The 27,090-nt window shown below is 42.6% G+C and overlaps 1 protein-coding gene across 1 annotated transcript in view; it reads left to right on the plus strand.

Moving 5' to 3' along the window:
- LOC138583665 (A-kinase anchor protein 13) overlaps nucleotides 1-27,090 on the plus strand; it is a 102,344-nt gene that overhangs the window by 47,179 nt on the left and 28,075 nt on the right. The window contains exons 10-23 of the mRNA XM_069655645.1: nucleotides 6,884-7,020; nucleotides 9,334-9,689; nucleotides 12,210-12,257; nucleotides 14,995-15,172; nucleotides 15,614-15,716; nucleotides 16,904-17,032; nucleotides 19,225-19,267; nucleotides 19,440-19,551; nucleotides 22,546-22,705; nucleotides 25,152-25,219; nucleotides 25,335-25,401; nucleotides 26,030-26,180; nucleotides 26,425-26,537; nucleotides 26,918-27,064. Coding sequence (XP_069511746.1) covers nucleotides 6,884-7,020; nucleotides 9,334-9,689; nucleotides 12,210-12,257; nucleotides 14,995-15,172; nucleotides 15,614-15,716; nucleotides 16,904-17,032; nucleotides 19,225-19,267; nucleotides 19,440-19,551; nucleotides 22,546-22,705; nucleotides 25,152-25,219; nucleotides 25,335-25,401; nucleotides 26,030-26,180; nucleotides 26,425-26,537; nucleotides 26,918-27,064 — 1,812 coding nt within the window. The remainder of the gene's footprint in view (nucleotides 1-6,883; nucleotides 7,021-9,333; nucleotides 9,690-12,209; nucleotides 12,258-14,994; nucleotides 15,173-15,613; nucleotides 15,717-16,903; nucleotides 17,033-19,224; nucleotides 19,268-19,439; nucleotides 19,552-22,545; nucleotides 22,706-25,151; nucleotides 25,220-25,334; nucleotides 25,402-26,029; nucleotides 26,181-26,424; nucleotides 26,538-26,917; nucleotides 27,065-27,090) is intronic.

The following is a 27,090-nucleotide window of genomic DNA, read 5'->3' on the forward strand; positions in this document are numbered from 1 at the left end:
GACAGTAAGACATTTTATGAACAGCTCGTTTAGGCCATAACAAGAAAGAGAGGTCCACACAGTAAGCTTGCATTAAAAAACAGTTTAATTAAAACCAAAAGCAAAATAATAGTTTTATTTCAAAATCAAATAGTAAATCATTGTTTTAATTTAAAACCAATCAAAAAGGATATTAGGAGAAATACAATGAATAGAATATAAGAAATTAATATTAAACTATAATGAGGACAGACTCTCCAGTAATAGTAAAGAGACTTGTCTGTAACAGCCACAGCAACAAAGAAAAAAAGGATCCCTTGACCTCCACGAGATGAGTCTGTCTGCAGAGGGACCGGTCTCAATAAAACAGACCAACAGATCGATGAGCTGCATGAGGCTGAGAACAAACGGCCTTTTATCTGTGCTGAAAACAGATGAAACATCAGTCTGTCAGATAGACAGAGAGAAAGAGAGAGAGAGAGAGAGAGAATAGAGATTTGAATGGATGAGATAAAGACGTACGAACGGAAAGAAAGGAAAACGGAGAGAAATGGCATGATAAAAAAAAGAAAAAACTAGAGTGTCAAACGGAAATAAAATGGAAGGGTGGGTGAGGGTGGGATTTCCTCTGGAGCAGCTTGGATGAGTTGACATCACTTCCTTTTCAACTGATGGCACTCCTTCAGCATCTCTCTCTCTCTCGCTCTCTTCAGTTTAAGAACATGTAACAATTAAATGTACTTTCCATCAATATGTTTACATGTCTGGATTTTAATAAGGATAAGAAATAATGCTTTTTACATATTATGTATTATAAACAGTTCCCACAAGCGGCCTCAGTTGAACTTACAATGATGATCCTAGTTATCATAATACCAACTTTGCATCAGCATGTTAGCATTGTCATTACAAGCATGTTTTGCATGCTGACATTGGCATTAGTTCAAAGCATTGCTGTGTTTATGTACAGCATCTCAGAGTGCTGCATGGCTGTACATGGCTGTAGACTCTTGTCCTCACATAATGAAGAGTGTGAACAAAGGACTGATGTGAGACATGGATTAAACTTCGGAAAATTACAATAAAATGCAGCCGTACATGCTTGCTCCTGTTAGTAGAGAACAAGACTTGTCAGGTTGGTCGTTGGGGGATTCACCTTCTTTTGTCAGTGTCAAAGGTCAGAGTAAGTGGGTCGACCCAGGATATTGAGTTGCAAAACCACCCAGGTCAAGGTCAGGGGTGAGACCTTGTTGATTCTCCGCTCTACTTCAAGTGTCATACAGTGTTAAACCAGTTTGCACGGCCAGTTTAGATGCATGAAAGCTCAGTTTAGTCTTCACATGCACAGGGCATGCTGCATGTTGTCTGCGGTGTGTGACAGAGCTGCATCTGCATCCCATAATCCCGCTGGTTAACGTGTTTTTGGAAGCCCACAGTTTGGAAGCGTTCCTGGCTGCCTGTGGTTTGCTTGCCTATGCTGAGATCCCTGCTGCTGCTCTAAAGTGTTGTTTGTAATGTTGCATGATATTACACTTATCATGGCTGGAGCTGCGTCCTGTTTGGCTCAACTGGATTCAGTAACCCTTATTTATATAGGAGGAGACACGCTGGGTGTGCCTTGGCTTCCAGGCAAAAATAATACAGCGAGCATGGAAAACAAAGATATAGGGGTAAATGGTTATTGCGTGGATCAGAGTGAACATTTAAATTATAGTTTGGTGGAAGAAGTGCACGCTTTAAAAAGTGTGCAAGGAAGACTGCAAAGGAGTTTATATTGTAGGTCTGCAGCATCTTGACAAAATTGTGAGGAACTTTCATTATGCATTTAACTTCTTTTTACATATTTCCCATCAGAGAGCTCGAAGTAGCTCACTGAACAGCTGATGGTAGGATCAAGTTGGTGGTCACACAACACTCCTTTATCTGCAGTCAGGAGCCCAGTCTAACAAATTTCAACAAGTCATGTCCTCAGAAAATATCACATAATATAATGGTATAAGGAGAAATAAATAAGCTAATAAAATCTGCACTTATCGGAGCCTCAGTGGCAGTTTATCTCGACTAACAGTATGTACATGAGCAGAGAGGAGTGATTTAAGGCAGGGAGGCCTGATGCATACTTCATCTTCTTGGCCATTTCTCTCCACGTCTATCGCTTCAGACTGGATGATTTGTCTGGATCATATCTACTTTGCAATTTTTCATCCTCCATATTCATTATATAACAGTTTGCCTCCTGAGTTCTGCCAGGCTTCTGATTTTTGTCCCACATTTTAAACTGCATTACCCCAACAACACTCAAAATCATTGGTTGCATGTCAAGCAATGTTTGATTGACCTCCGAGGTACAGCACTAGCATTGCAACTTCTACCAAATTGTGTAGAGCTGCAACAATTAAACATAAAGATATAACATAAAGAGTCTTTTGGTTTTGGGCTGTTGATTGGACAAATTAAGCAATTTAGAGACGTCACTCTCATTTTATAGACCAAAAGATTAATTACTAAATCCTGATAGTAATTGCTATTGAATCATCAGTTGCTGCCCTAGATCAATGACACGTGCCCTCATGATTTCCATGACATCACAGTAATATATTTCCTTCAACTCCTCGACCTGGATGTGGCATTAACATTACTACCTTTGCTTGCTTGCACTGTTGGTATTCTTTAAGTAGAAGCTTTATCCTTGTGGACCCCACTAATCTCTCTAAATCAAAGTCAAATGAAAGATAAAAAATGTGTTGCAGATTAGTCGTTGTAATGTGTACAGGTGTTCACATTCAACCGACAACCTCAGCCACCCACTGACTCATCATAAGGCTTGACACCTGTTCTCTGTGCTTATCCTCTGTGTGTGTGTGTGTGTGTGTGTGTGTGTGTGTGTGTGTGTGTGTGTGTTTGAAATGGAGGGAGGGAGACAGCTGTCAAAGCTCACAGTCCCCTGCTAGTTTTGGTGGACAGGTGTGAGTGGGTGGAGCCCGAGAAAAACTCCCAGTATCCACTTCTGTCACCCCCGCTTAGCACTCCCCCAGCACACACACACGTTTCACATTTACATTTTGGGTTACTCTGGTCATGGTGGGCTTGTGACCTTAGAAACATGAAGAAAACAGGATAAAATGTATCTGCATCAACTTCCTAAACCACCCTGGTCCGGGTTAAGCTCTGCCGAAACACTCGGGGTCAAAGGTCAGTGTAGTTTTAATGTTTGGAGTCTCATATTGTCCCCAATTTTGTTAAGGATGAAGCGGCTATTGCTATGACTTGCCCCTTGTATAAGTGTGTGTATCTGTACTATTCAGAGGGTTCTGGGATGATTTGAGAGGTTAAGATGAAATCCCAGCAATAAAACTTGTAACCTTTCTTAATCAGCTGACACCTGATTACAACATTCATATTCAGAATGGATTATTAGGTAGTTTTTAGCTCTATTAAGCCGTGTAGTTATTGATACCTTGTAGCGCCAGTTCTCAGATCTGTCCCCTCAGGTTAGGAAAGTCTTAATAAGGGAAAATCAACTGCTTAATGAATGAAATCTGCATGGAAATTTGGCTGCAGACGATGAGAACTGATTGAGATGTTTTCATGTTTTAACATTAAAATGTGTTATAGCTTGTTTCTCTGCCTGTGAGTCAGTGGTGGAGTGCTCAGTAGTAAGCAGTCAATCAGTTTCAGGAAGTCTGTGACAGTAGCCTCCTATTTGCTCGTTTGTCACCGCAGTGTAACAGATTATTGCTAAAATGAAGAGCTCTGTCACTGACCACTCCCCCTGCAACCCTTTGTCCCATCTCCTGATCCCCTGATGCCGCCGCCTCTCAGCAGCTGACTGCAGCTCAATGCTCTGCTAACTTTAGCTTGAATCAACTGCATTGGTTTTTTATTCTGTAACAATTAAACATAAAGTAAGGGATAATCTATAGTGAGCAGTTTGTTATCGCGGAATGGAACCTAGGGTGAGCTGGACCATGACGCGCTAAGCTACTCACTATACATTATCACACTTATTGAATGGCTTTTTACTTACAATATATTGATTCGGAAATTATTTTATTGATTTAGAAATTATTATATTTCCGTTTTCCGTTTAAAAATAGTACGTTACACTCACAGTGAGAGCTGCGTCTATAGCAACGGTTAAGTCTGTAGACTTCTTAAAATGAGCAACATTAAAATGAGCTAAGCTAGCTGTTATTACTCACATTAAAATGAGCTAAGCTAGCTGTTATCTCTCACATTAAAATGAGCTAAGCTAGCCGTTATTACTCACATTAAAATGAGCTAAGCTAGCTGTTATCGCTCACATTAAAATGAGCTAAGCTAGCTGTTATTACTCACATTAAAATGAGCTAAGCTAGCCATTGTTACTCTCATTAAAATGAGCTAACCTAGCCGTTATTACTCACATTAAAATGAGCTAAGCTAGCTGTTATCTCTCACATTAAAATGAGCTAAGCTAGCTGTTATCTCTCACATTAAAATGAGCTAACCTAGCCGTTATTACTCACATTAAAATGAGCTAAGCTAGCTGTTATCTCTCACATTAAAATGAGCTAAGCTAGCTGTTATCTCTCACATTAAAATGAGCTAAGCTAGCTGTTATCTCTCACATTAAAATGAGCTAACTTAGCCGTTATTACTCACATTAAATGGCAACATTTCCTCTGATGGTGAAGTAAGACACAGTGAACAGACCGCAATCTGCACAGCACCTGGTTGAGGTTCACTTTCAGAGATTGTTGACATTTTCTTTCACTGTCTTTAGACACCGCCGTATCCCGTACTGAGTTCTGTTTAATGTTTATTTCATGTGCTGTACAATGTGTGAGATTGTGTGATTAGAGCCACATCCTTAGCAATGCTCTATTCTTCATAACAACGGTCACTTATCAGCAAATGACAGACCTCAGAATGCCATAATTAACCTATCCGAATCAAGTATTTAGCACAGCCGTATAATAACAGTAGATATTTCCCACAGAATCCAGGTCCTTGAGGGCTGAACACTTGCCTATACAGACAGATACATTAAGAACTTCCTCTTGCTCATATGACCACAGGGAAAATGTTCCTCAGGGATAAAGAATAACTTCCGCTTCTCCTGGCAGAAATAGACATCAGAAATGATGCAAAAGAACAAACTCAGGGAATGATCTCATGCAGCTGTTCTTGGCATCTGGCTTAAGTAAGCTTACTGTTGTCTAGCTCAGAACAAACTTCCTCTTTTAGTTTGTCCTGGGATATTATCTGAACATGTCCTTACATGTACAAAAAACTGCAGAAACTACAGTGCTGTTGTAAAGGAAATGTTGTACTTTAGGGTGGGTTTCTTCTTACTTAGTAAGGGGCCTTGAAAAAGCATCTAAAATAATGTTGTTAAACCCCTAAACGTCTCCTAGTGGGTTGCTGTGAAATACCTGCTGTGGTTAAAGAGTGATGGGGCTGAGCTGAAGTACTGAGCTGCGCGCTAAGGCCGAGGGTTTTACAGTTAGAGCACTTATTTGAAGTAGATTTTGTGTCTTTTAGATGTTTAATGTGATCCATTGCCGGCTCCGATTCAGGTGAGGAAGAAGCGACTTCCTCGAGAACACACCTGTGTGTGATGTTTGCAGACACTGGGCTTACAAGTGTCTGCATGATATCTGTAATCGCTGCTGATCAAACAACTGTTAACTTAATATTACCTCTATTTTCAAAGCTTCTACATCAAACTGCAGACAGTCTTCTTAAGCCTCGGCTGTCCCTGGGCTGACTGATGTGATGCTGCTCCGTCTTAAAAGCCGCTTCACAGAACATCAATAACATTTTCTGTTGTCATTTTCTCTGAGTGAGAATCTGACTGCAGCTCTGCCCTCAGACCTTTTACACACACAAACAGTAGCTGTTTTTCTTTGCAGTTCAGCACGGACAGCTTTAGTGAGGACAGTTGGCCATTGATCCGCCAGGCTTTTCACACGTTCTCAGATTCCCAGAAGTCTTTTCACTGATCTCTTACAGACCTGCTTATGTTTTAGAGGAGGGAGAGAAAACACATTATTTTGGAAACATGTTTTTAACATCTGAATGCTCCCATTGAGAAAAGATATGTTAAGTAACATCAAGCTTGTGCTGCAACTAACAACTGTTTTCATTATCTATTAATCTGCCATATTAAAGATGAATTGATGTATCTTTAAGTCCATGAAAAGGCAAAAAATAGTGGGAAAAAAGCTCATTACAATTTTCCAAGAGCACATATTGATGTCTTCATTGCTTTTTTGGTGATAATTCAAAACCCAACAACACTTTATTTACTGTCCTAGATAATAAAGAAAAGCTGCAAATTCTTGCATTTAAGAGCTGAGAGCAGCTGTTCACCCGGCTTTAAAAATGACTGAAATGATTAAACAATTATCAAAAACCTGTTCAGAGTCATGGGGGCGCTGGAGCCTACACCAGCTGTCATTGGGTGAGAGGCGAGGTACACCCTGGACTGATCTCGAGTCGATCACAGGGCCAACACAGGCACTTTAGAGAGTCACCAATTAACCTAACGAGCATGTCTATGGACCGTGGGAGGAAGCCAAGAGAACACATGCACGGGGAGAACATGCAAACGCCACCCACCGAACCGGGATTTCAACTAGGAACCTTCTACCTGTGAGGCGATGGCACTAACCACTGCACCACTGTGCAGCCCTATCAAAATAGATGCCAATTTTCTTTCAGTCAGTGTATTGATTAATTGTTTAACTGTTGCAGATCTACATAGCTGTAAGCAGATTGTATAAGACTGTATTCCTGATTAAAATGTCAGGATTGCCTCTGGTGCCTTCATATTTCTGTTTTCCACCATATCTGAATTTCTCTGTATTTTACCTGCCATATTTCACCTTTAACTAATTGTTTTTGTTGTGTGTTTCAGGACCCCCTCAGTCTCCAACGTCTCCCAGTTTGCCGAATAGAACCAGCAGTGCCACCAGTTGTCCTTCGGCAGAGACTGGCAGCGACACAGAGAGCTTCCTGAACGCAGAGACAGGATACGACAGCGTCTTCAATAAGGTCAGAGCTGGGAAAAGTGGGAAAGCATCATCTTCCGGACAAACAAAGTGGACTTTTGTCTGGATGTGTGATGGTTATATTTGGTTTATAAGCTGAGAAAATCATACAAATGTCCTTGATAATTTATTTTGATGAACAATGCACAATTGTAACTGTGTGGTGGTTTAAATCCCTGCACCAAGTGGGAAATCTAAAATAGGCACTAAAGACAAAAATGCATTATGTCCATTATTTTAAGAGTGAGTGTAAACATTCTTGTTATGAAACCAAATGAAGAAATATAAGCCTACATATTAACTTTGACACATTAACAGTGAATTCAGGGTACTAAAACTTTCACAAACCCTCCCCTGGCTGCAGCTCAAACATCCCGCTCACTCACACTGAACAGTGAGAGCATATCTTGTGTTTGCCCCTGCAGCAGCTCCTATAGGGATTATACAGTATATATGAAGTAGCTATTTTGTCAGTCTATGCTTTTTATTTATCAGCACCCCGAGGCTGAGATGCCAAACATGTACTAAGCATCTTTTCAAGCCGGCAGCTCTACGCTGCTGCTGGGGAAGTGCGAGCTGTGGTCCCTGCTGTCACTCGGCTGATGTTGAAAGTCTGTTTGAAGCCGGGCGCCCTTTGGTTACAGCAGAAATACTTGTATCTCTCATTTTCTGCAGCGTTGAGCGCTTGAATCATGCTCACGGTTATGTGAACAAATGTCCTTTTTGTTGTACAACAATGGGAAAAGTCAGTGCAGATAATATCAGAGTATATAGTGTGATGCTGAGGTTTAGGACACTGTTGATAGACAGGGACGGGCTAAATGTGCCGTGATGTCCACAGGCTTTAATGCCCCAAAAGACCGGAGCAGCTAAATTCAGCTGCTGTAAGAGAGGATTAATGTCTGCACTGTCTTTCTTTTGAAAGATCAGATACTGTAAATGCTCTACAAGCTGTGGAATTACTGTGGAGAGACAGTGTTTTATAACTTCCAAGGCCACGGCTTTGATCTCAGGAACCTGTCAGATGTGCATGTGTCATGTCCATGGGCCCTAAAGCAAGACATTGTGACTTTAAGTCCTCACCAAATGCAGCGTGGAAAGAGCAAACCGTCCAAAAGCCTCAAGAGTAAAATAAAGTTGTGATTCCTTCTCCTTCTTTCATCATGCGACTCACAAACATAAACTGAACTCATATGCACTCTCTCCCCTGAATGTATACACACCACACTCATACACACACGCGCAAACAAACTCATGCGTTCGCTCTCTCCCAGAGGAAGTTGTGTCCGCAGCATAAAGCCGATCTTTCATCCGCAGCTCTCCGACAGAGGCGGCTCTGTGCTCGGCTCTCACACTGCAGCTGGCAGCACAATAGACCCAGTTAAAGCTCACACCTACAAATTAGCTCTAAATGGACTATCCCATACCTGTGTGTGTGCATGCAGGAGCTGTTTCCCACCAGAAACCCACACCAAAGACTGTTTACCAATGCTGTTTGTTTTCTTGGCATCAAGCTTTGCTTATATTACAGAGCTATCAGGGAGGTCAGACTCTCCAGGGACAGCACAATGAGCCCCAGCAAAGTCGTCTTTCCTCATTTGCAAAGATGCATTTTGGCATATGCGTGTATCAGTTAACAAATACACAGCAGAATACATGCTGGATCTTTGTCTTACTGTATCAGACAGTCCATTAAGAATACGCTTTGAAAAGGCTGTGTGTAACTTTGAACCGTGTTCCCCGGGAAAGGTTTGTTTTCACAAGGTCTGCCATCATTTATTGGTGTTTTGTTTTAATGTCAGTGTTGCTATAAAGCGGCTCTGGCTCATTATCCCTAAGCCTTGCCATTTGGTCCTCATTATATCCCATTCCTGTGGGTTAAATAGCTCGGCAGAACTCTCTTTATTCATGGCATGCATCAGTGCAGAAATGCTGATGGATATACAACGTGATAGGCTAGGTAATTAACCATAACTGGAAGGACATTTGTTTTGTTCTGCTCTTTTTTATATAGTATTCTCCTGTTACTGTAGCTGGATGTCCACAGAGACATGCTCCTTTCATTGAGGGATAAACGTTCCACTTCCTGTGAGACACTGAACTATAGTGCTCCTTGATGGAAGTGGGAAGCTTCTTTTACACGTCTTGTCCCTTACATTTATTAAACATCTCATTAGAGTTCGGCATTGACTTCACTCACTTTTTAATTAATGAAGCCAGTCATCTTTTATTGTGACAGTTACCCAATAGGCATCCGGCGCCTAGGGAGCGACAATTTGAAATGAAACTAATCTCTTTATCTCCTGGATGTCTGCAGAATGACGAGCCAGTAACAGGAGGAGACAGTGCCAGCGAGGTTTCCGTCTCCTGTTCCTCCACAGACGACACAGCCAGCGTCGGCCCGTCCAGCTCCAGTCCGGAGGGAAGCCAGGGCCTGGAATGCAGCTGGAGCCCAGAGGAGGGCATCCGGACTGGGGCTGCTGCAACTGCTGGACTGGACAGTGGTGGTGGAGGAGGAGGAGAAGCTGAAGAAGAGGCCAAAGACAGAGTGACTGAGGTGCCACGGCGCCCCTGTATCCTCAGGAACAGCCTCCGCTCCCTGTCGCCTCTTCGCCGCCACAGCTGGGGTCCTGGGAAGAACAACGGAGCAGACGCAGAGATGAACCAGAGGAGGTGAGACTTGAGATAAAGAATGTTTTATTTGTTTCTCTTTTGTCTTGAAACTAGCTGCTGGTGTTTTTCTGGTGTTAATCACTAGATGTCAGTAGACGTGATGCGTGCAGTTGTCTGGATTATTAGAGCTTGTTGATGTCGCTCCCTCTGTGCTGTGTCAAGTGTTTCCTCCTCCTGCTGCGAGCATCTGTGTTGCCATTTGTCTGCTGTTGGTAGGGAGCAACCATGTACACGCTGTTGCACACATGTAGATGCACACACTTGTTCACACTCACAGCAACATACACAATAGTCAGCAGTTAACACATACTACTACAAAACTAATACAGGCCACTTTAAGACCATGACATCTATTTCTGTCCTCTGCGGCCTGTCGCAGACTGTCAGCAGAGCAGTTGCCAGGCGATAAACCGCCTGTGTCACGATGTTGGAGTGAAAACAGAAAAATAACTGCTTTCCTATTTTATCATGAAGTAATTTTTTATGATATCCAGGTTTGGCAGAAAGAGCCATAAACAAAAGCTTTCATCTGCAGCCTTCTTTACAGTGTAACTAATGACACAAAGAAGAGTCTCTGACTGGAGGTGCCCGTTATAGATAAACACGAGGCACCTGCAGCACAAAACTGAAGCATGCAAAGGGATTAAGACAAAACATTTAGAAAAAGGTTACTGCTGGAAGTGAATGAAAGCATGAAGACTGCAGGGAAATCTCTCTGCCTATAGAAGGCGATGGAAGAATGATCACCACCTCCTGCTGGATTTGCACCCTTCGACTGCTCAGTCACATTTTAAAGGAATTATTAGATATTGGGAAATATAATCATAACTTTCTTGCCAAGAGTTGGATGAAACGATGCAATACATTTGAAGCTTCAGCCCGTAGATAGTTACCCTAGCTTGGCATAAAGATTAAAGACCAGCTCCAGTCATGTTTTAAGACATAAAATGTTCTGCTTGAAATAATAAATTGTGTCCAATATGTTTTTTTCTGCAAAATAGATTGAATTACCTTGTAAAAATCCTCTCAAGGCATCTCCTCCTTCTCCCTCATTAAAGTTTCCCGACTCTGTATAGGACCCGCCCACTATGCACATTTCCAACCACCAAACAAAACACATCTCTGCCGTCGTTTAGTGGCAACTTGTTGAAACTTAGCAAGCTTGAAATGTAGTAATTAGTAACGTTAATGTAGTCAGTAGTGAGTTTGCAAAAATTATGGTGACAGTTACAGCTGGCTCGCACCTCGCCGAAGTGGTTGCCATAGGTTACACATAATGATATGCATAGCGTCACCCCGTCCATTAGCTGGATTGGCTCCTTAGGTTTGTGACGTCTCAAACCTACCAATCTGAAAACATGTTGTTCAGCCTGTCCTTGGTACACTGCAGTTTAAAAGCAGACAGGCCCAGCTATGGAGATGACTGCTGATGTTGTCCCTGATGTGTCTTGTAGCACATGAAGAACATGAAGAACACCACATGGAGATGTTTAAGGTTAAACACTGTATACTCACTGGAGGGGAGCTTTAAGTCTGCAACTGGTTACCCTAGCTTAGCATAAAGATTGCGAACAAGAGGCTAGCATGGTTATGTCCAAGTTGTAGTCCGTCTAGTTTGAGAAGGCAATATCTCAGCAACGCATGTCAGAAATTATATTACATGTGGTTCATGTTTATCCCTCTTAGCAAAGGATGCCATCTGCGATCAATTCGAGGACAATCTCCTCTCACTCTTTTTGTTCTGTTGTGATGAGAAAGGTTGAATAACAATCACAAGCCCTGCAGACAAACAGAGAGAGAAAGTATTTTGGCTTTCCTGTTTTGGTGCGACCTTTCCTGTTTAATGTCGGCCTCGTAATGTCATTGTGTTTTTTTCGGGTAATGCGCTGTCTGCTTTCAAACATTTTCAATACATAAATATATCCCTCGTTCCCTGTCCCCTTCATGGCCACATCATCGTCATTCTTTGGGAAACACACCGCAGCATGACTGGTTGGCAAAGGCAAAAAACCACAACAACACACTGTAGTTACACTTTAAACCATTGATCCTTAAATGTGCTGGTAGGTGGAGTTACTTAGTGAGACAGAACCAGGCTAGCTGTTTTAACCTGTTTCCAACCTCACCGGCAAACCAAGCCAACCATCTCCCAGCTCCAGCTTCATATTTAATGAACAGATACGCGCGTGGCCTCAGTAATCCCATGAAACTCTTGGCAATAAAACAAACAAGTGCATTTCCCATCACGTCAATCTAACCCTTCAAGATGATTATTCTAAACAAATATACTGTAGTTGTATTAATTCCTCTGACATGGTTGCATTTGAGCATCATTCACACAAACACACACACGAGTGCCCAAAGATTTCCAGCCCTCTAAAAAAGATTAAGGTCCCATCAGCAGATAAACTAGCTCCTTCTTCCATTCATTATGTTGGTATTGACCTGCCATCCCCTCATATCCCCGCTCATCTCTCCCATCATCCGTCACTCTCTGTCTGTCTCATCCATCACCTCCAGCTCCATCCGTAGCCATGGTGAAGGGAAGCTGACCTTTCACAGGAGAAGGTACTCATAAATCACATTCATCACTTCATGTATTGTAAAGATTGACTTGTTGCTAGGTGACGTGCTATGGTGAGTTCATGTAGGTGTAGCCTTTGTCCATCTCCCGCTTCTTAATGTATGCTTGCTGAACTTCCGCTGCACTGTGCTCCATCCCTGCAGGCAACTGCGCTAACAAATGGTGCTCTCTTTTCCCCAGCTGCAATGTGTAGCTAATAGAATATTGTGGCTAATAGATGCACACTGGAGTTTATTATGGCTGTGGTAATATCAGGCAGACACAGAGGCCAAAGATCAAAAACAGAGGAATTTTTGGTGTAATGAATTCCTGTAAAGAAATGTTGAAGACTTAAAGGCGTCAAAGGAAGTTCAGAATTCAGTCGTAGAGAAGAGAAGGTGCCGCAGCAGGAAGTTTAGCTTGCGTTTTGCATAATGCAAGCAGAGTGGCTTTGTTGTATGTGTGACAAACTGAACAGTGACCTAGAAGCATCAAGAAGTGATGAAAAAGTAGTCGGCGTTGGAGCAAAAACTCTTCCTGGACTTTTCATAAAGGCTGTGTTACAAAAGCTGTCTTCTGTGTACAGTAAGCGTTCACACCAAGGTAAGCCTCCTAACATAGGGTTATGATAACTTTCACAAGTGTAGGAAGGGTAGTGTAACTGGGAATCTACACCGACACTGTAGCGTCACACAAACGTGCGGGACACGTAAGCGTCACAGCAGCATCTATTTTGCGATCTGCACCGGCTGCAGCCACAGCAAAGATGAGTCTCAAAGTTAGCCAGTGGTAGTTGCAATTCCTGGCCATAAATAGGGGTGGCAGTGCCGCCAAAAAAGTATGCAGTCTGCCGGAAACTTTGCAACCGACTTGTAGACTTACTTCTTAATTGTGCATAAATTCTGTCAAATGAGAACGGATTAATAGGATTGTTAGACTTGACGGAACAGCAGAAAATAACTCCTGCGCAGCACACGTGGCTGGTGGAGATTGCAGCATTAAATGACACTGGAGCGGATCTGTCCCGGCGCTTGCATGTCAGAAATACACTTCATATACAATGCCTGTGTAGATTCCCCATAAAATACAGTCAGTCGGGATGAGACCGTCATTTTCAGGAGGAGGAGCTTGACTTAGTAGTGATGTGTCCATGTAGGGAGAAAAACACCAGATTATTGTTTAGACCAGATTTGCCTTTTAGTGATTTCTTAAGTTTTTATCTGGCTCTTCTGTGATACATTGATGTTATACTAATTGTTACACAGAAATTATTCATGCAAGTGATTTTCTAAGAGCTTTTGTTGGTTTTCTTTGCTCTTTGGTGTACAGATTGTTTCTAAACAACCCAAGACAAACTCTATCTGTAAAGTCTCTGTGCTGCTATCACTTATCAGGTGACATTTATCTTAACATTGTGTAACCACCTCATAATGGACAGCCTCTATAACTGTTAGGCTCCAAATAAAAGACCACTGCTTTGACCATCAGGCCGCATCTTTATCGTAGGGGAAGCAGAGGCTACTACAGCAGTGTTTTCAACAGTGTTAAAAGTACCTTCGCTATTCTTACTCTAAGTTTTTTATTTCTGGTAAGCTTCAGTTCCAGTTTATTTCCTGTAAGCTCTTATAATTACCACAACACTGCAGCAGGAAATTAACTTGAACCCATTTACAGTGTTTGCAATGTGAAATAGTCTGTACTCAGAGCTGTAGACTCTGCATTACTCGCTGCCATCACTCCTCTTTATCTCCTCTTTCTTCCCCTCACTAACCCATTCACCTCACACATCAGCTGCTGCCCTGCTCAAGCTCCCCTCAGCCATTGTGTGGAAGTAGCTAGTTCCCTCAGGTACTGTGTGTTTGTGTGATGTTTTGACACCTGACCTACTTTGAATAGGGCGTATTTAAATGCTGCTTGATTTGCATTTGCCGTTTTTGAGGGCGTATATGCCTGCGTGCATGTGTTTTGTGAGTGTATGAATGCCCTGCCCGGTCCATCAGTCAGTCAGTAGCTTCCTGCAGCAGAGAGCGTGAGCAGCTGCTGGTTTTATTCATGTCATAGCGCCGAGGAGGACCTGTAGGATTGCATGTAATAACACAGGCAGGAGGCCTTCATGTAACAGATATAGTCGTCTCCACTCAAAGCCCTGACGGTAGGTGAGTGCTGCTCTGCTCTGATCACCGATAATCACAGAGTCATGACTCTCTTGGTTCGGTTTAGGTTAGTGATGTCTGAATGTTGGAGTGATGATTTGCTGGAAAATGGAGAGCCACACAAAGCCAAGGGCTGGAGATAAGAGAGATTTACTGCTGGAGCTTTAACTATAAGCGAGTCTGTCCTGCAGCGAGTAGAGCCGCAGCCGTGTAGCATAGCTCATCCTGAAATGTAGCTGTAGTTTTCCTCTCCATAATCATTGCATTGGATTTTTCAAGGCCTCTTATTTCCAGTCATAGATCGATGTAATTGGGTTTGTAAATCACAGCAGGCGGAGCTCTCTATGCTGATGCTGATGTTGGAAGTCATTTGCTGCTGCTTCAGCTATAAATCTGCTCCGGAGCCGGGTGATAACTCAGCTGGCTAAACACTGTGCAGGACCTGCAGTGTGTGTGTGTGTGTGTGTGTGTGTGTGTCTATCAACAGGTGCATGTGTGCGGAGCTGTGTGTAACCACAAAGATGTGATAAAGTCGTAAAATCATTCCTCCTTCTTTGAGGTCACCTCTGCCTTCTGTTTGCCCCTACAGCTACAGCTTGGAGGGGCTCAGTGGGGGCCAGGAGGAGCTGAGGGGCCCCACCACTCAGGTGCCTCGAATCCTGGAGCCTTTAAGGATGCCCCGGCATGACAGTGACGACAGAGGCTCCTTGGTTTCTCTGACAGAGGAGCAGGAGGAGCTGGGGGAACGCATCAGACTGCATGACCCGGTCAGCTAACACACACACACACACACACAGATACACACACATCATCACTTTGGTCCTTTAGATGTCATATCTTCATGCAGTCACACAGTCCGCCCTGAGGGATGCTCCGCAACATTTTCAGCCCAATTCACATGAGAGGAAAATGCATTTGCTTGCACACAAACAAGCCTTGTAAACAGCGAGGGAAACTTTGAGACGTGTCAGTTTGGGGATTAGTTAGAATTAATAAACATGACTCTCCTCAGGCGGTGTCTCTGCGCTCTCATTGAATATAAAACAACATCACAAATCACTTGTGTAGTTTCCCTTTTCGGCTTGTCGTTCCTGTTTCCAGTTTAGCTACTGGTAATAAATAGTTCCATGTTATCTCTGCCTGTCATTTTGTTATCACTTTGATTATCATGCAGTGTGTTTGACTCAACCTTGTGTCTCCTGCTGTAGAAAACAAGGCGCTATCGGCCTCTGAGAAACAGCTGTCCTCCCATGTCCCTGCCCCTCACCAAGTCTGTATCCATGCTCGCCATCAGCCAGAGAGACACTGATGGTGAGTGACAAGCTGTGAGGCTGTTTTTCTGTTTCCCAACAGTTATCATGTTATCATTATATTCAGCTTGTCTGACCTCTTTACCAATTCATTTACTTTCTACTTTAAGCATTTATTTTTTATTATGAGTAGTAAATGAGTTGATAATGGGGTAAACATATTAAAGTTGTCATTTAATTCAACTGTACTTCACGTTAGGGCTGCACGATTTATCGTTTAACAACCCCAATTGCGATGTGCGCATGTGCAAGAAACATGTCGCTCCACCTGAACTCTCTCTACTTTTCATGCGGGTGTCAGAGTCTCTGAACCAAGTGAGTTAAAGGTAGAAGAGGAGTTTTATTTTGTTAGAAGAAAATAGACTAAAAAGTGTCAAATAATAAAAAGATAATTGTTTTTATGGACATGATAACACACTGCGTTTATCTGCTAAAATTGCCTGTATTTTCGCAATAAATATCGCAGAAAAAAAAGATATCGCAATGAATGTTTTTCATTATATCGTGCAGCCCTACTTCACATGATGCTGTTTCTATGCTTAAGAGGCACAGTGTCCACAGTCATTGTAGGTGGAATCTGGATAGTAACAGTTCATTAAAAATAACATAAAGTGTCAATGATGTTTTATGATGTTTTCCTTAAATTAGTCCCAAAAATAATATTCAGAAAAACATTAGATATGTAGTTGCGTAAGAATGTTAAAATTATTGCTAGATCAGTACGACACAAAGGTAGTTAAATACCCATTTTCTCATTTAATTCAATGCCCTATATACAAGTGGTCCACCCACACAGGTTTTTTCATTTGTCTAATTTGACAGGTGTGGGCGGGTACACTCTGTGCCTGATTGGCACCTCTCTGACCCTATGGTTATGGTGGGAGAGGTTGCACCTTTTGTTATTTTGTCACATTTATTGGTTCATTAAGTTTCAACGGTCTGATAGATGGATAATATGTAAACACCTGTGTGAGTGTGCAGCGCCTTTAAAAGGCCTTCTCATTTGTCGCTGATTTTAAAGTTTACCTCCACCTTCTACCTCCCATCCCCCGACCTCTCTGTTGTCATAAATAACCTTAATTTTAATCAGGAGAGGTCTCATCACTTTAATCAGTTTAATCAGTTCCTGCTGTGGTTCTTTCCTTCCTCCTGCTCCCCCCCCCCCCCCCCCCCCCCGCCCGCCCCAAGCAGCGGGACGCCAGAGACGTAAGAGGCGAATTTCCTTCTCTTTCAACCTTTCCCCCATCATCACCAAATCTAAGTCTCAGTTCATTTACGGGGACTCTTCGTCTAGCGATGATGATGAGGATAGCTTGAGTAAGTAAACTTAGCTGCTGTAGAAAGTAGCTGTCAGATTCAGACCAGTAGCTGCTCCTGTTAGAGTACCGGATCTCCCCCGAAGTCCCTTAGAGTGAAAAGTGCCCTTAGTGTTTCCTATATCAACATATAAAAGGATTAAGATGAACATAATGATTGTTATTGTAACTATATTTCTGTACAGGGCGCAGTCACATGGTGTTCAGCAGTGAAGCCAAAAGAGATGTGTTTTCGTCCAGGAAGAAAGCCTTTAAGACACCCATATTTTAACTAACTAGTAGATGTCTAAGTGCTTATGTGCCCACAGGTGACATCTTTATTTACTGTTGAGGTTTCAGATCTTTCTGGAAACACTCAGATAGATGTAGACAAGGTCGGCTGAAAGAAAATAGTTACAAAAAACTTGATGCACTTAATGGATTATTTTGAATAGCATCAGAAATTAATTGTAAACAGCCTTAAAGCTGAACACAGCTATACACTGAAGGACAAGGTTCAGCTGCAACTAACTTTTCCTGCAAAAGCCCACCACTGATTGCAGTATGAATGTGTTATAAGAATGAGCTCATAGGGCAGTACTGGTGTAGAAAACAACCCTTCACTGATGGAGCAGGCATTTAGTTGATAATTGGGGCGGCTGTGGCTCCGTGGAACAGTTGGTCGTCTCCCAATCGTAAGGTTGCTCGTTCGATCCCCAGCTCCTGCAGTCGACATGTCAAAGTGTCTTTGGGCAAGACACTGAACCCCAAATTGCTCCCGAAGTCGTATGAATGAGTGTGAAAGGTTAGACCCTGAGTGGAAATTGGCACTTTGCATAGCAGCCTATGCCAACAGTGTATGAATGTGTGAATGTGACATGTAGTGTAAAAGCGCTTTGAGTGGTCTGAAGAGTAGAAAAGTGCTATATAAGTGCAGTCCATTTACCATTTAATTCCTGCTGACGACATTAAGTAAGTCCTTGGCTTCTCCTGTCCTCTGCCCAGCAAAGTATTTAGCTGACTAGATACTGTACGTCTTTGCAAAAATAAAACATAATCACCTCAGGAAGAGGAAAAAGAAAAACAGAAACCGAGCAGGTGAACTGTAGAAGACCTTTTCTCTCTTGTCACCTTTAGTTAAAAACACTGCGCCCACCCTTTTCAAATCCAATAGATATTTCCATTAGTTTCCCCCGTCTCCTTTACTGCTTTGCTGGAAACACAATGAGGAAACAACTTTGTCCTCATCATCCTGTTTCTGGTTTGACAAGCAATGCTGTAAATACCTGCGCGCCTATGTTGAACTGCCATCAAAACACTGAGGACTCTGTGATGGATATTTAGCAAAGATTGCAGGCTATGCTTTCATTCAGTGTTTTATTTGTCATTAATATGCATGTATCGGACAATAAATACCACTTAGTCACAGCTTCACTGCAGAATACCAACATTCAGCGCACACTGCAGCCAGGAAATAGGCATTTGAATAATAGATGAGTGTGGGCGGAGCTCGGGTCAAACAAGCTAGCGTAACCATCATGAAATGGGATTAGGTATTGAGACCATAATGTCCTGAGGGGATGAGAAAAAATTGCATTCATAAGTGTATTTTGACATTTCCTATTTCATCAGGTTGCACATCTATGCAGCCAGAGGTTTTTTGGACCAGTATGTAGCAGCCATAACTGGCACTGATTTAAAGGCCGTGCTTCAGCTTCAGCTTCGGCTGTCCTCATCAGCGCCAGAATCGTTTTGTTTTTGGCTTCTACACAGTTTCCACGAGAGCAGGTCATGTTAAATACCTCGCTCAAGGACATTAAAGGTAGTTATAGAAGGACAGGTGGGTGTGGATTACATAACTCTCCAAGACAGGAACTAACAACCTTCTGTTGACAAGAATGACTCTCTGCACCGGGTGTTTCATGAGCAGCGTGTTAGCAGCAGCCTGCAGTGTTGCAGTGCTTGAACCAATAACTGAAAGGTAGAAGACCACAGATGTGAAGAGCAGAAGTGTTTACAAACATAGTGCGAGTACTAATTGAAATAGAAGCATATCTGTTCCCTGTCAGTGAGGTCATTCAGGTACTATATTCAAAGAAAGAGGGATGACCAGGTGGTTGATGTGTTCACCCCCGAAACAGAGGTGTTCACCACCTTAAATAGAGGACGGAGATCTTTGTCCTACTGCTCACTTCCTGTCTCGTGTCTTTGCAGGTATGAGGTCGTTTTCCAGCGCCTCCGGGTCACTAGCATACAGGTGAGTCCCACTCTGCACATACACATTACTGAAGAATAGTTCAGTAGGTCTTTACTGCAGCTGGGACCCTTATAGTCTCATCATAGAGAACCGCTTTCTGAAGGTGTGAACAGGTAAGCATGGAGAGTACAGCTGTTTCAGGATAACATGTGAATGTGTATGTGTTTACCAGCATATCGGAGGAGGAGCCTGGCCCTCTGCGGAGCGACACTGAGGGGAAGAACGTGACGAAAGTCAGCCGGACCTTCAGCTACCTCAAGAACAAGATGTACAAAAAGACCAGGGTAAGAGAACATTGAGTCTTTTTTAATTACTCTTAAAAACTGCAGCAAGACTTTAAAGGTGTATTTACTCTGCTGCACTCTTTCCTTAATGTTTCTTAGAGAAGGATTTCACGGCTCTGTTTTAGCTCAGCAGTTAAATTGCGCGGCCCATGCACAGAGGCTACAGTCCTCAATGCAGCGGCCCAGGGTTCAACTTCCACCCTCGCCTCTTTGACACGTGTCATCCCCTATTCTCTCTTCCCCTGTTTCCAACACTGTCCACTGACCTTTCTCTAAATAAAGATATAAGAGGCCAAAAAGATAATCTTAAAAAAAAGAGAAGGATTACATGTGTGCTGTGTGTTTGGTGAAAATTGACCTCCTGAAACATTGACTGACACCAGGCTGCTTTTTAGCCTCACGCTGCTCCACATTTAAACTTCAGTCACACTAAGAGCTGCGTCGGCCTCTGAGCAGTCAAAAAGTTGAGGGTTGCATGTCAGTGTTTCATGGAGCTCCCCCCGCTCAGTGTGTTGGTCTTGTGGCCGCAGCAGTGTCTTGCGGTGTAAGATGTGGTCAGAGAAAGTATTTGTTTCTGATTCAGAGTCATGTAAGGGAATTCACCTGCGAAAAGTCTCTGTTGGTGAGAATGTAGTAGGCTTTAGGACTTGTTGCATTGTGAGTGAGGACAATCCTGATTGTGACTATCAGGTAAAATTCATGAGAAATCACAAAATTCTGTAAATACTGTTAAAAACATTGTAAAGCTAGGTGCATCAGAAAGGATACATGTGGACATCACATCAAGAGAAAACTCCAATGCACTCTGTTTTAAACTATTAGAAAGCCTTTGTTTCGCTTGATGCCGAACACTTTGCAGTTTGTTTTAAGGTCTGTATGACCATACATGAACAGCGTTGCTCTTACATTATTAGTGTAAGAGTTTCCATTAGTTGTTAATGTTTAGATTCCGAATTCTACTGATAATTGATCCTATTAGGGAATAAAACAGTCTATATATAGTTGCTTTAACTTGTGATTGCTGTCTGTTATTGTGCAGCTCTTGCAAAGAGACACAGGGGTGAACAGGAAGTAAAACAGGAAGACAGAGCTGGCTGTGGTTTTATAATCTCATCTCTAACCTCAGTCATCCCTTTGCTTTTAAAGTGACAGGATTCTAAAGGAGCTCGCCACAAACTAAAGCTGGTCACCCTATGTCCAAGTTATTGATCAAGTTTTGGTGGAGTTTAGGACAGTTGCCACCCCAGCAGCCACAAGCGTGTCGCACTAAAACACGTTAGGTTTTTAAAAGATCCCCCTCCTCCTGTCAGGTTAGAAAACACCCTCTATAAAAGTCTAAAAAACATGCACAGATCATAAATACTTAACTTTACTGCAGATGCAAAGTTTCCCGACAGTCTCCAAGTGTGGCTTTTCTGGAAGCGGATCTAGTTGGTGCTGTTTTGACACCGCGTCTGTACCAGATCAAAAGGTCATTGCAGTAATCGCACATCCTGTAGCAACCAGTCACTTCCTCATTGCTGCTTTCCTGATGGAGCCTCAGAGCTGCTTGTAGCGTCAGCCGCTCAGCCGCAGCTTGGGATGGTATGCAGGAGATTCACAGGGAGCCATGGCTTCTCGCTGAGATGGAGAGGTTGGATGGAGGTAGGCTAACAGAGAGCTCTGGTTTCCCAGCCATAATTGTAGTGAAGGGACTGTCACAATATCATGTTTAAAGAGACGCAGTGTTCGCCTCAGGGCTGATGTCTTTTTCCAGTGAAGTCATAGCCTGTTACCCGTTGTTTCAGCCGAATGTCTCTTTGTTTAAATCTCTGGTTTGGATGTCACAAGTTATTACTTCTCCTGTTGTGAACGCTTGTAGCAAAAGAAATGTGCTGGGAATAATCTTGTGTGTATTTAATAAGTTGTGTGTAAATGTGAGATATTTACAGCCCTCTCATGACCCCTAACAGAGTTTCTATGGTGAAGAACACTTCTCGAGGCCTTTAGTTAAAGTTGTTTGTGGATTTGTTTCACCTTTGGTTCGATAGCTGTTGTTGCTGCAGGAAGTGAGAATGAAAGCAGAGTGTTGTAATGTCTATAAAAAGGCAGGCTTGCTGTGGTACACTCAGCCTTATGGTATCTTTAAGTGACTGAACAAAACGAGCGCTGGTATGTCAGAGCTTTGTGGTCCCCTCAAACCAAGAGGCCCAGGGCCGGCCATTAAAAGGAGCTGGAAACTCTATTTTCCCATTTCCTCTGGGTTTGGGTGGAGGCTCTGTGATGTAAATCCAAGAGAATAAGAGCTCTGTTCTTCTCTGCATCACTTTATGGGATTGTGATTGAGCTCAGTGTACAGAGATGACCAACAGCTGAGGATGACCTCGTCCATGAATGAAGAGCGAGCAGAAAGACGGCCCTGTTGTGGAAAGGTCACGGATTAGATTCCCAGACTGTGCGTCTCCGTCACTAGTCGAGTGTTTCAGTCCTCGCTGCTCATTCATCATGAGATGAGACTTTTAAAAGCCTAGGAAACAACCCAATATGATCATTTATTGTCATATTAGTGTGAATGGTCAGTTTTGTTGTTCTGTACTGCCAGCGTCATAAAACCTCCAGTAATCATTTTAAAAACATCAAATTATCGCGATTAATAAAGAAAATCTCATTGTCTTTAAATGAAGCTAAACAGCAGTGCATTTAAAACAGCCTCTTAATGAGACAATTTGTTGTCAGCATAAATAATGCATCACTTAATATGCAAAGCCCCCTGCAGAGCTGCACATCACAGTAATAATGTCGCTCTGCTGGATTCAGATTGGAATTAAACGCAAACAACTGGTCAGACGCTGTGACATCTTGCGCCATGTGTGCTGCGTTAGTTCGCTCTGGAGGTCCAACGAATCACACTCCTATTTTCTTTCTATTGGCTGGTAAAAAAGTAATTATTGAACTCAAAGTAACCTTCTGCTCCTGCTGTGTTTGCTTTTCTGTTCCTTACTTTCACCTGTGCAGGAAAAGGAGCGAGACAAAAGGGAGAAAGAGAAGGAGGGCAAGGAGAAGGACAAGAAGTCAGCTAACGGTCATGCATTCACACCCGTCATCTTGGGCCCAACGGCCCAGTGCTCCCAGTGCAATAAGGCTTTCAACAGCAAAGGGGGTTTCCATTGCGCAAGTATGTATCTATGTGTTCACTTCTTTTTGTGTGTGTTTGTTTGTGTCCTGACTCCTGTTGCTTTACCTTTAATGAAAGCCTATTAAGTGCTGTGATCTATTATGAAAAGTGTTTATCTTATTGCAATGTTTAATTTGAAAACATGCTACAGTAAGCTCTCTGCACTGTTGGGAACAAACGACATTGAGAAGGCTGTAAGGAGGAGCTGTAGCTGTGAAGAAAAGCTTCATGGTGCACATGCATCATCAGGCATGAATCATGCTATCTGATAGGTCACATCAACTTACCGTAAAGTTTCAGAAAGTTCTTTAAAATGATAATCTCGAAGATTTTCATTTAAATAAATGTCTGTTAAGTCTCTAGCTATCGCTGAATGAGGTAACACAATGGTGATTGAGCCTGTGGCCCACTGATGAAAGCCTTTGCATTTGCAGTATTACAGACTGGCTGTCTGTGGTGACATTTGCGGAATAAATCACAAGCGGCGCCCAGTTAGTGACGCGTTTTCCATCAGCCAGCAGTGGTTGGTCTGCCAGAGAGGGTAGGCGGGGTTAACTGGCTGCTTTTCCGGTCTCTGCAAGTGTTGCGAGTAAACAGTAATCTACTATGGCTGAACAAACAAAGAAAAGATGGATGACTACAGATACAACTTCAAAAATAAGTGAAAATCCAAAGAAAAAGAAACAAATTCGATGCTCAGATGAAGGCAAACAGTCTGAAAAGGAAAGCGACCGTCAGCGAGGAAAATCATGGTTTATCACCATATGTGCCGCCAAAGAGAAAGAAACTGAGATCTTCAGAATCAGCACTTTCAATAGTCTGTAAGGAGGAAATGTAGCTGTGAAGAAAAGCTTCATGGTGCACATACATCATCAGGCATGAATCATGCATTCGATAGGTCACATCAGCTTACCATAAAGTCTCAGTTCTTTTAGGCCAATAATTAATATGTATGTATCCACGTATGTATAAATAAAGAACTTGATTTAAAGACCAACATTTTTAGTTAGTTTGTTTGTCATCTCATCTTCACAGAAATACAGACTGGCTTACTTTTTTGCTAAAGTAGGCCAAGTTTCAACATTAACATTAGAAATGCATATTTTTATAGCATGTTGTAGAGCATGCGCTTGTGTTATAAAAAAAGAGGTTCAACCAGGCATACTTGGTTGAGTCTATTTGAAGTAGTGACAGAGCTGCTTCTCAGTCACACTCTCAGCACAGACAACGGGAGCTTTTTTGCATTGTTTTCCACTGAACCAGCGGCAGTCTAAAGAGGATGTAGTTTATTGCACAAGCTTTTGGCGCAACCCCAAAAAAAGCCTAAAAAGGAGAAACCAGCTCTGCGACGGATCACAGCGATACTCTCCATAGTCACAATCAAATACTTCAGACTGGAAAACAGTCGCTGTTGTGTTCCCTGGGTCTGCTTCGGATTGTTGGAGCCCACAGACGACTGACTCTGAGGGTGTTTTTTTTTTTCAGGAGGTTTTTGCTCGCAGATGTTTGGCTTTCGTCCATTCAACAGACAAATACAGTGATCCTTTGTCTAAGATTAGCTGGAATTAGTTGGACGTCCACAAAAAGCAGTAAAATACCCAATAAAACCGTTAAAGAGGCGGAAAACGCTGCAGGAATTTAAGCTGGTTTTGCTGCTGGAGTCATAATTAGATGCATTACATAATCCACCAATTCCTCTTTACAGTAACCCGAGTGTATACACTTTCAGGGCATAGGTGGAAGTGAAAATAGAGCCTCTGAGCCTGAAAGTGGTGCTGCCTTTCTGTTCTTGTTGACTTGCACAGGATTATTTTCTCCCTCAGTTTGTGCGTTGATGTAATCCTAACGACGGAAATGTTGTAGCATGTTAGCATGGACGACGAGCTCGATAGTGGGTTTCAGCTGCGCAACACGTCTGTTAAACACAGAGTGGGAAGTTGGTTGAGGCTTGTGTAAAGTATGTTCAGTAAACGTGACAGGGTTCTGCTTCAAAGGCCGCTCTTATGAAATGATTTGGCTGTGTGAAATTTAGAGTACGGTACAGGGGAATTCATTTTCTTTGATTGACTCAACAGAATCAGATCACAGAGCTCGTCCTACTTTAGCAATCTTGCTGATGACCTTTGTTCCTAAATGGCGATTTGGGAATGTTTACGCAATAGAAATTTTCCCATGCACACCAGCGCACGTGTGAGTGTGTGTGTGTATTAGTCCTCAGCCTATCGCTCTTTTTTTCCCTCCCTCGTCCAGCAGCAGTATTACCCCTCGATTGCATCACATGCTCTGCTCCAGTCTGTCTTTCATTAGCGGGCTGGTGGAGTTTCCTGGCCGGCTCCGAAAACCAGTCAGAATTTCTAGCCCCCACCTTTTCCACAAACCCCCACCTCCACCACCTCCATCAGCATGCACGCAGTATTCAATGAGTGTCTGTTGCTTTTCTTTCCAGGCTGTAATGCTTCCGTCCACAAGGGCTGCAGGGACGGCCTGCCTGTCTGTGCCAAGGTGAAGATGAAGGTAAAAGTTCCCTCAGAGTAACTCCACCACCGACTCTGTACAGTTTCTCTTCTCCTGCAGCCAGTATTGATTTCAACTCCTCATTTATGCTTTTATTCTTTGTTTCTCTGGCTAGTTGCCCAAACAGCAGTATGCAGTCCCAGACTCGAGCTCTTTGCCTACAGTCACGATGAGGAACAAATGTGAGTGTCAAACCAAACCTTTACAAATCTTCATCACCAGTTTGCACAAAGTACTTTGAAGCTGTTTCACTTACTGTTGGAGTTTTTCTTGTTATAGCAATTATTTGGACTGAAGGTAGCTGAAATAAGAGTCTTTGGAACTCATTTATTGTTTTTCCTTTACCCACAACTTTAAGGGTTTAAAGATCAAGGTGTTCACTCAAACTTAGAGTTCTGAGAAGGAGAAGAAACCCAGTTTGTGCTACTAACTCTTGTGCACTGATTCAAAGTGATCGGAAAAGATGCCTGTGCAGAATTCACTGAGAAGTTTTGCCTCTATGCTTGAGAACAAAACGCCATGTATCCACAGATTAGTTAAAGGTTTACTAGATCCTCCAGGGACTAACCTTCTAAAACTCTCTCACCTTAGAGACGTCATTATTTTACAGTGAGTTTTGCAAGGAAGCAAGTTGGAGTTTTTATGAAAAGAAAATAATACAATAAATATCTTTTGGGTAGAACTGACTCTAAATCAAGAAGAGAAGCGCAAGCCTAAGCAGAAGATGTTGCTAGTAAGGATCAGTCTTTTCATGTCGTAGAGTGATGAACAGCATATTTACCTCCAGTCCTGTATCTGTCTTTGGTCCAGCTGGTGGGACGAGGGAGCGTCCCTGGTCGGCCATCTTGTCCCCAGAAGACCATTCCTCTCTGATGATCCCGTCATCACGGAGACACACCAGCATCATGAATTTCCACGGCAACAACCTCTCCAAGAGCCTCTCCATAAGCAACATCGCTGGGTGAGCTGCTGTGTGTGTGTGTGTGTGTGTGTGTGTGTGTGTGTTTACAGTTCTGTGATGACGTTCAGATAATCACATCTGAATGAAATGTTTCTGTTTAACCTTTCTATAATATTTTTAAAATGACTTTTTATTTCGACCACTGCAATTACAGTGCACTGTGTGTGTGTAAACAGACTAATGGGGTTTTGTGGCTGCACCTGGCTGTAAAAAACATTTTCACATGTATTATGTCTCCATTCAGTCCGGTGTTCGACGACATGCCCATTAAAGGCCTGCGGTATCTCTCCCAGTCTACTGACTCCCTGAACAGAACCAACCAGGTCACAGAGTCCCTGGAGTCGCTCACTGATGAAGGTTAATACTCACGCACACACGCGCACCAACAATCCACCTGCTCGACGAGCTGCAGATCATTTGTCGATCTTAGATATTCATACTGTTTTCTAATCAGAGGCTCAGAGAAAGCTTCAACCTAATATATTACAATTAATACATTTTACTATTATGTTTATATTGCAGTTATACTATTAGAAAATGTTCAAATACTTCTAATTTGATAGCAAGTTTTCACAGATCCTGATTTTTTTGTTACTTCAACTCTTTACAAAAGTCAGTCAACACTGAGCCTGGAAATAAAAATTGTCCATGTTATGTTTTAATCGAAGCTGTTTAATACAAATGAAATATCAAATAAAACATGAGCTTCAATGCAGCAAACTGTGCTGTCGCTGCAGGGACGGAGATGATGGACGGGCAGCTGATGGGGGAGTTCGAGGCCGAGGCCAAAGAGCTGGAGTCTGACTCGTGGAGTTTAGGTGTGGAGCCACAGTACCTGCAGCAGCTGGACAAAGAGCTGATGAAGAGACAAGACGTCATCTATGGTACTTGTGTCTCACTAATGTATGCT

This window comes from Semicossyphus pulcher, unplaced genomic scaffold (assembly GCF_022749685.1).
Source record: "Semicossyphus pulcher isolate SPU_LCO1_2020_fin unplaced genomic scaffold, fSemPul1.0.p SCAF_1, whole genome shotgun sequence".
NCBI classification, from domain to species: Eukaryota; Metazoa; Chordata; class Actinopteri; order Labriformes; family Labridae; genus Semicossyphus; species Semicossyphus pulcher.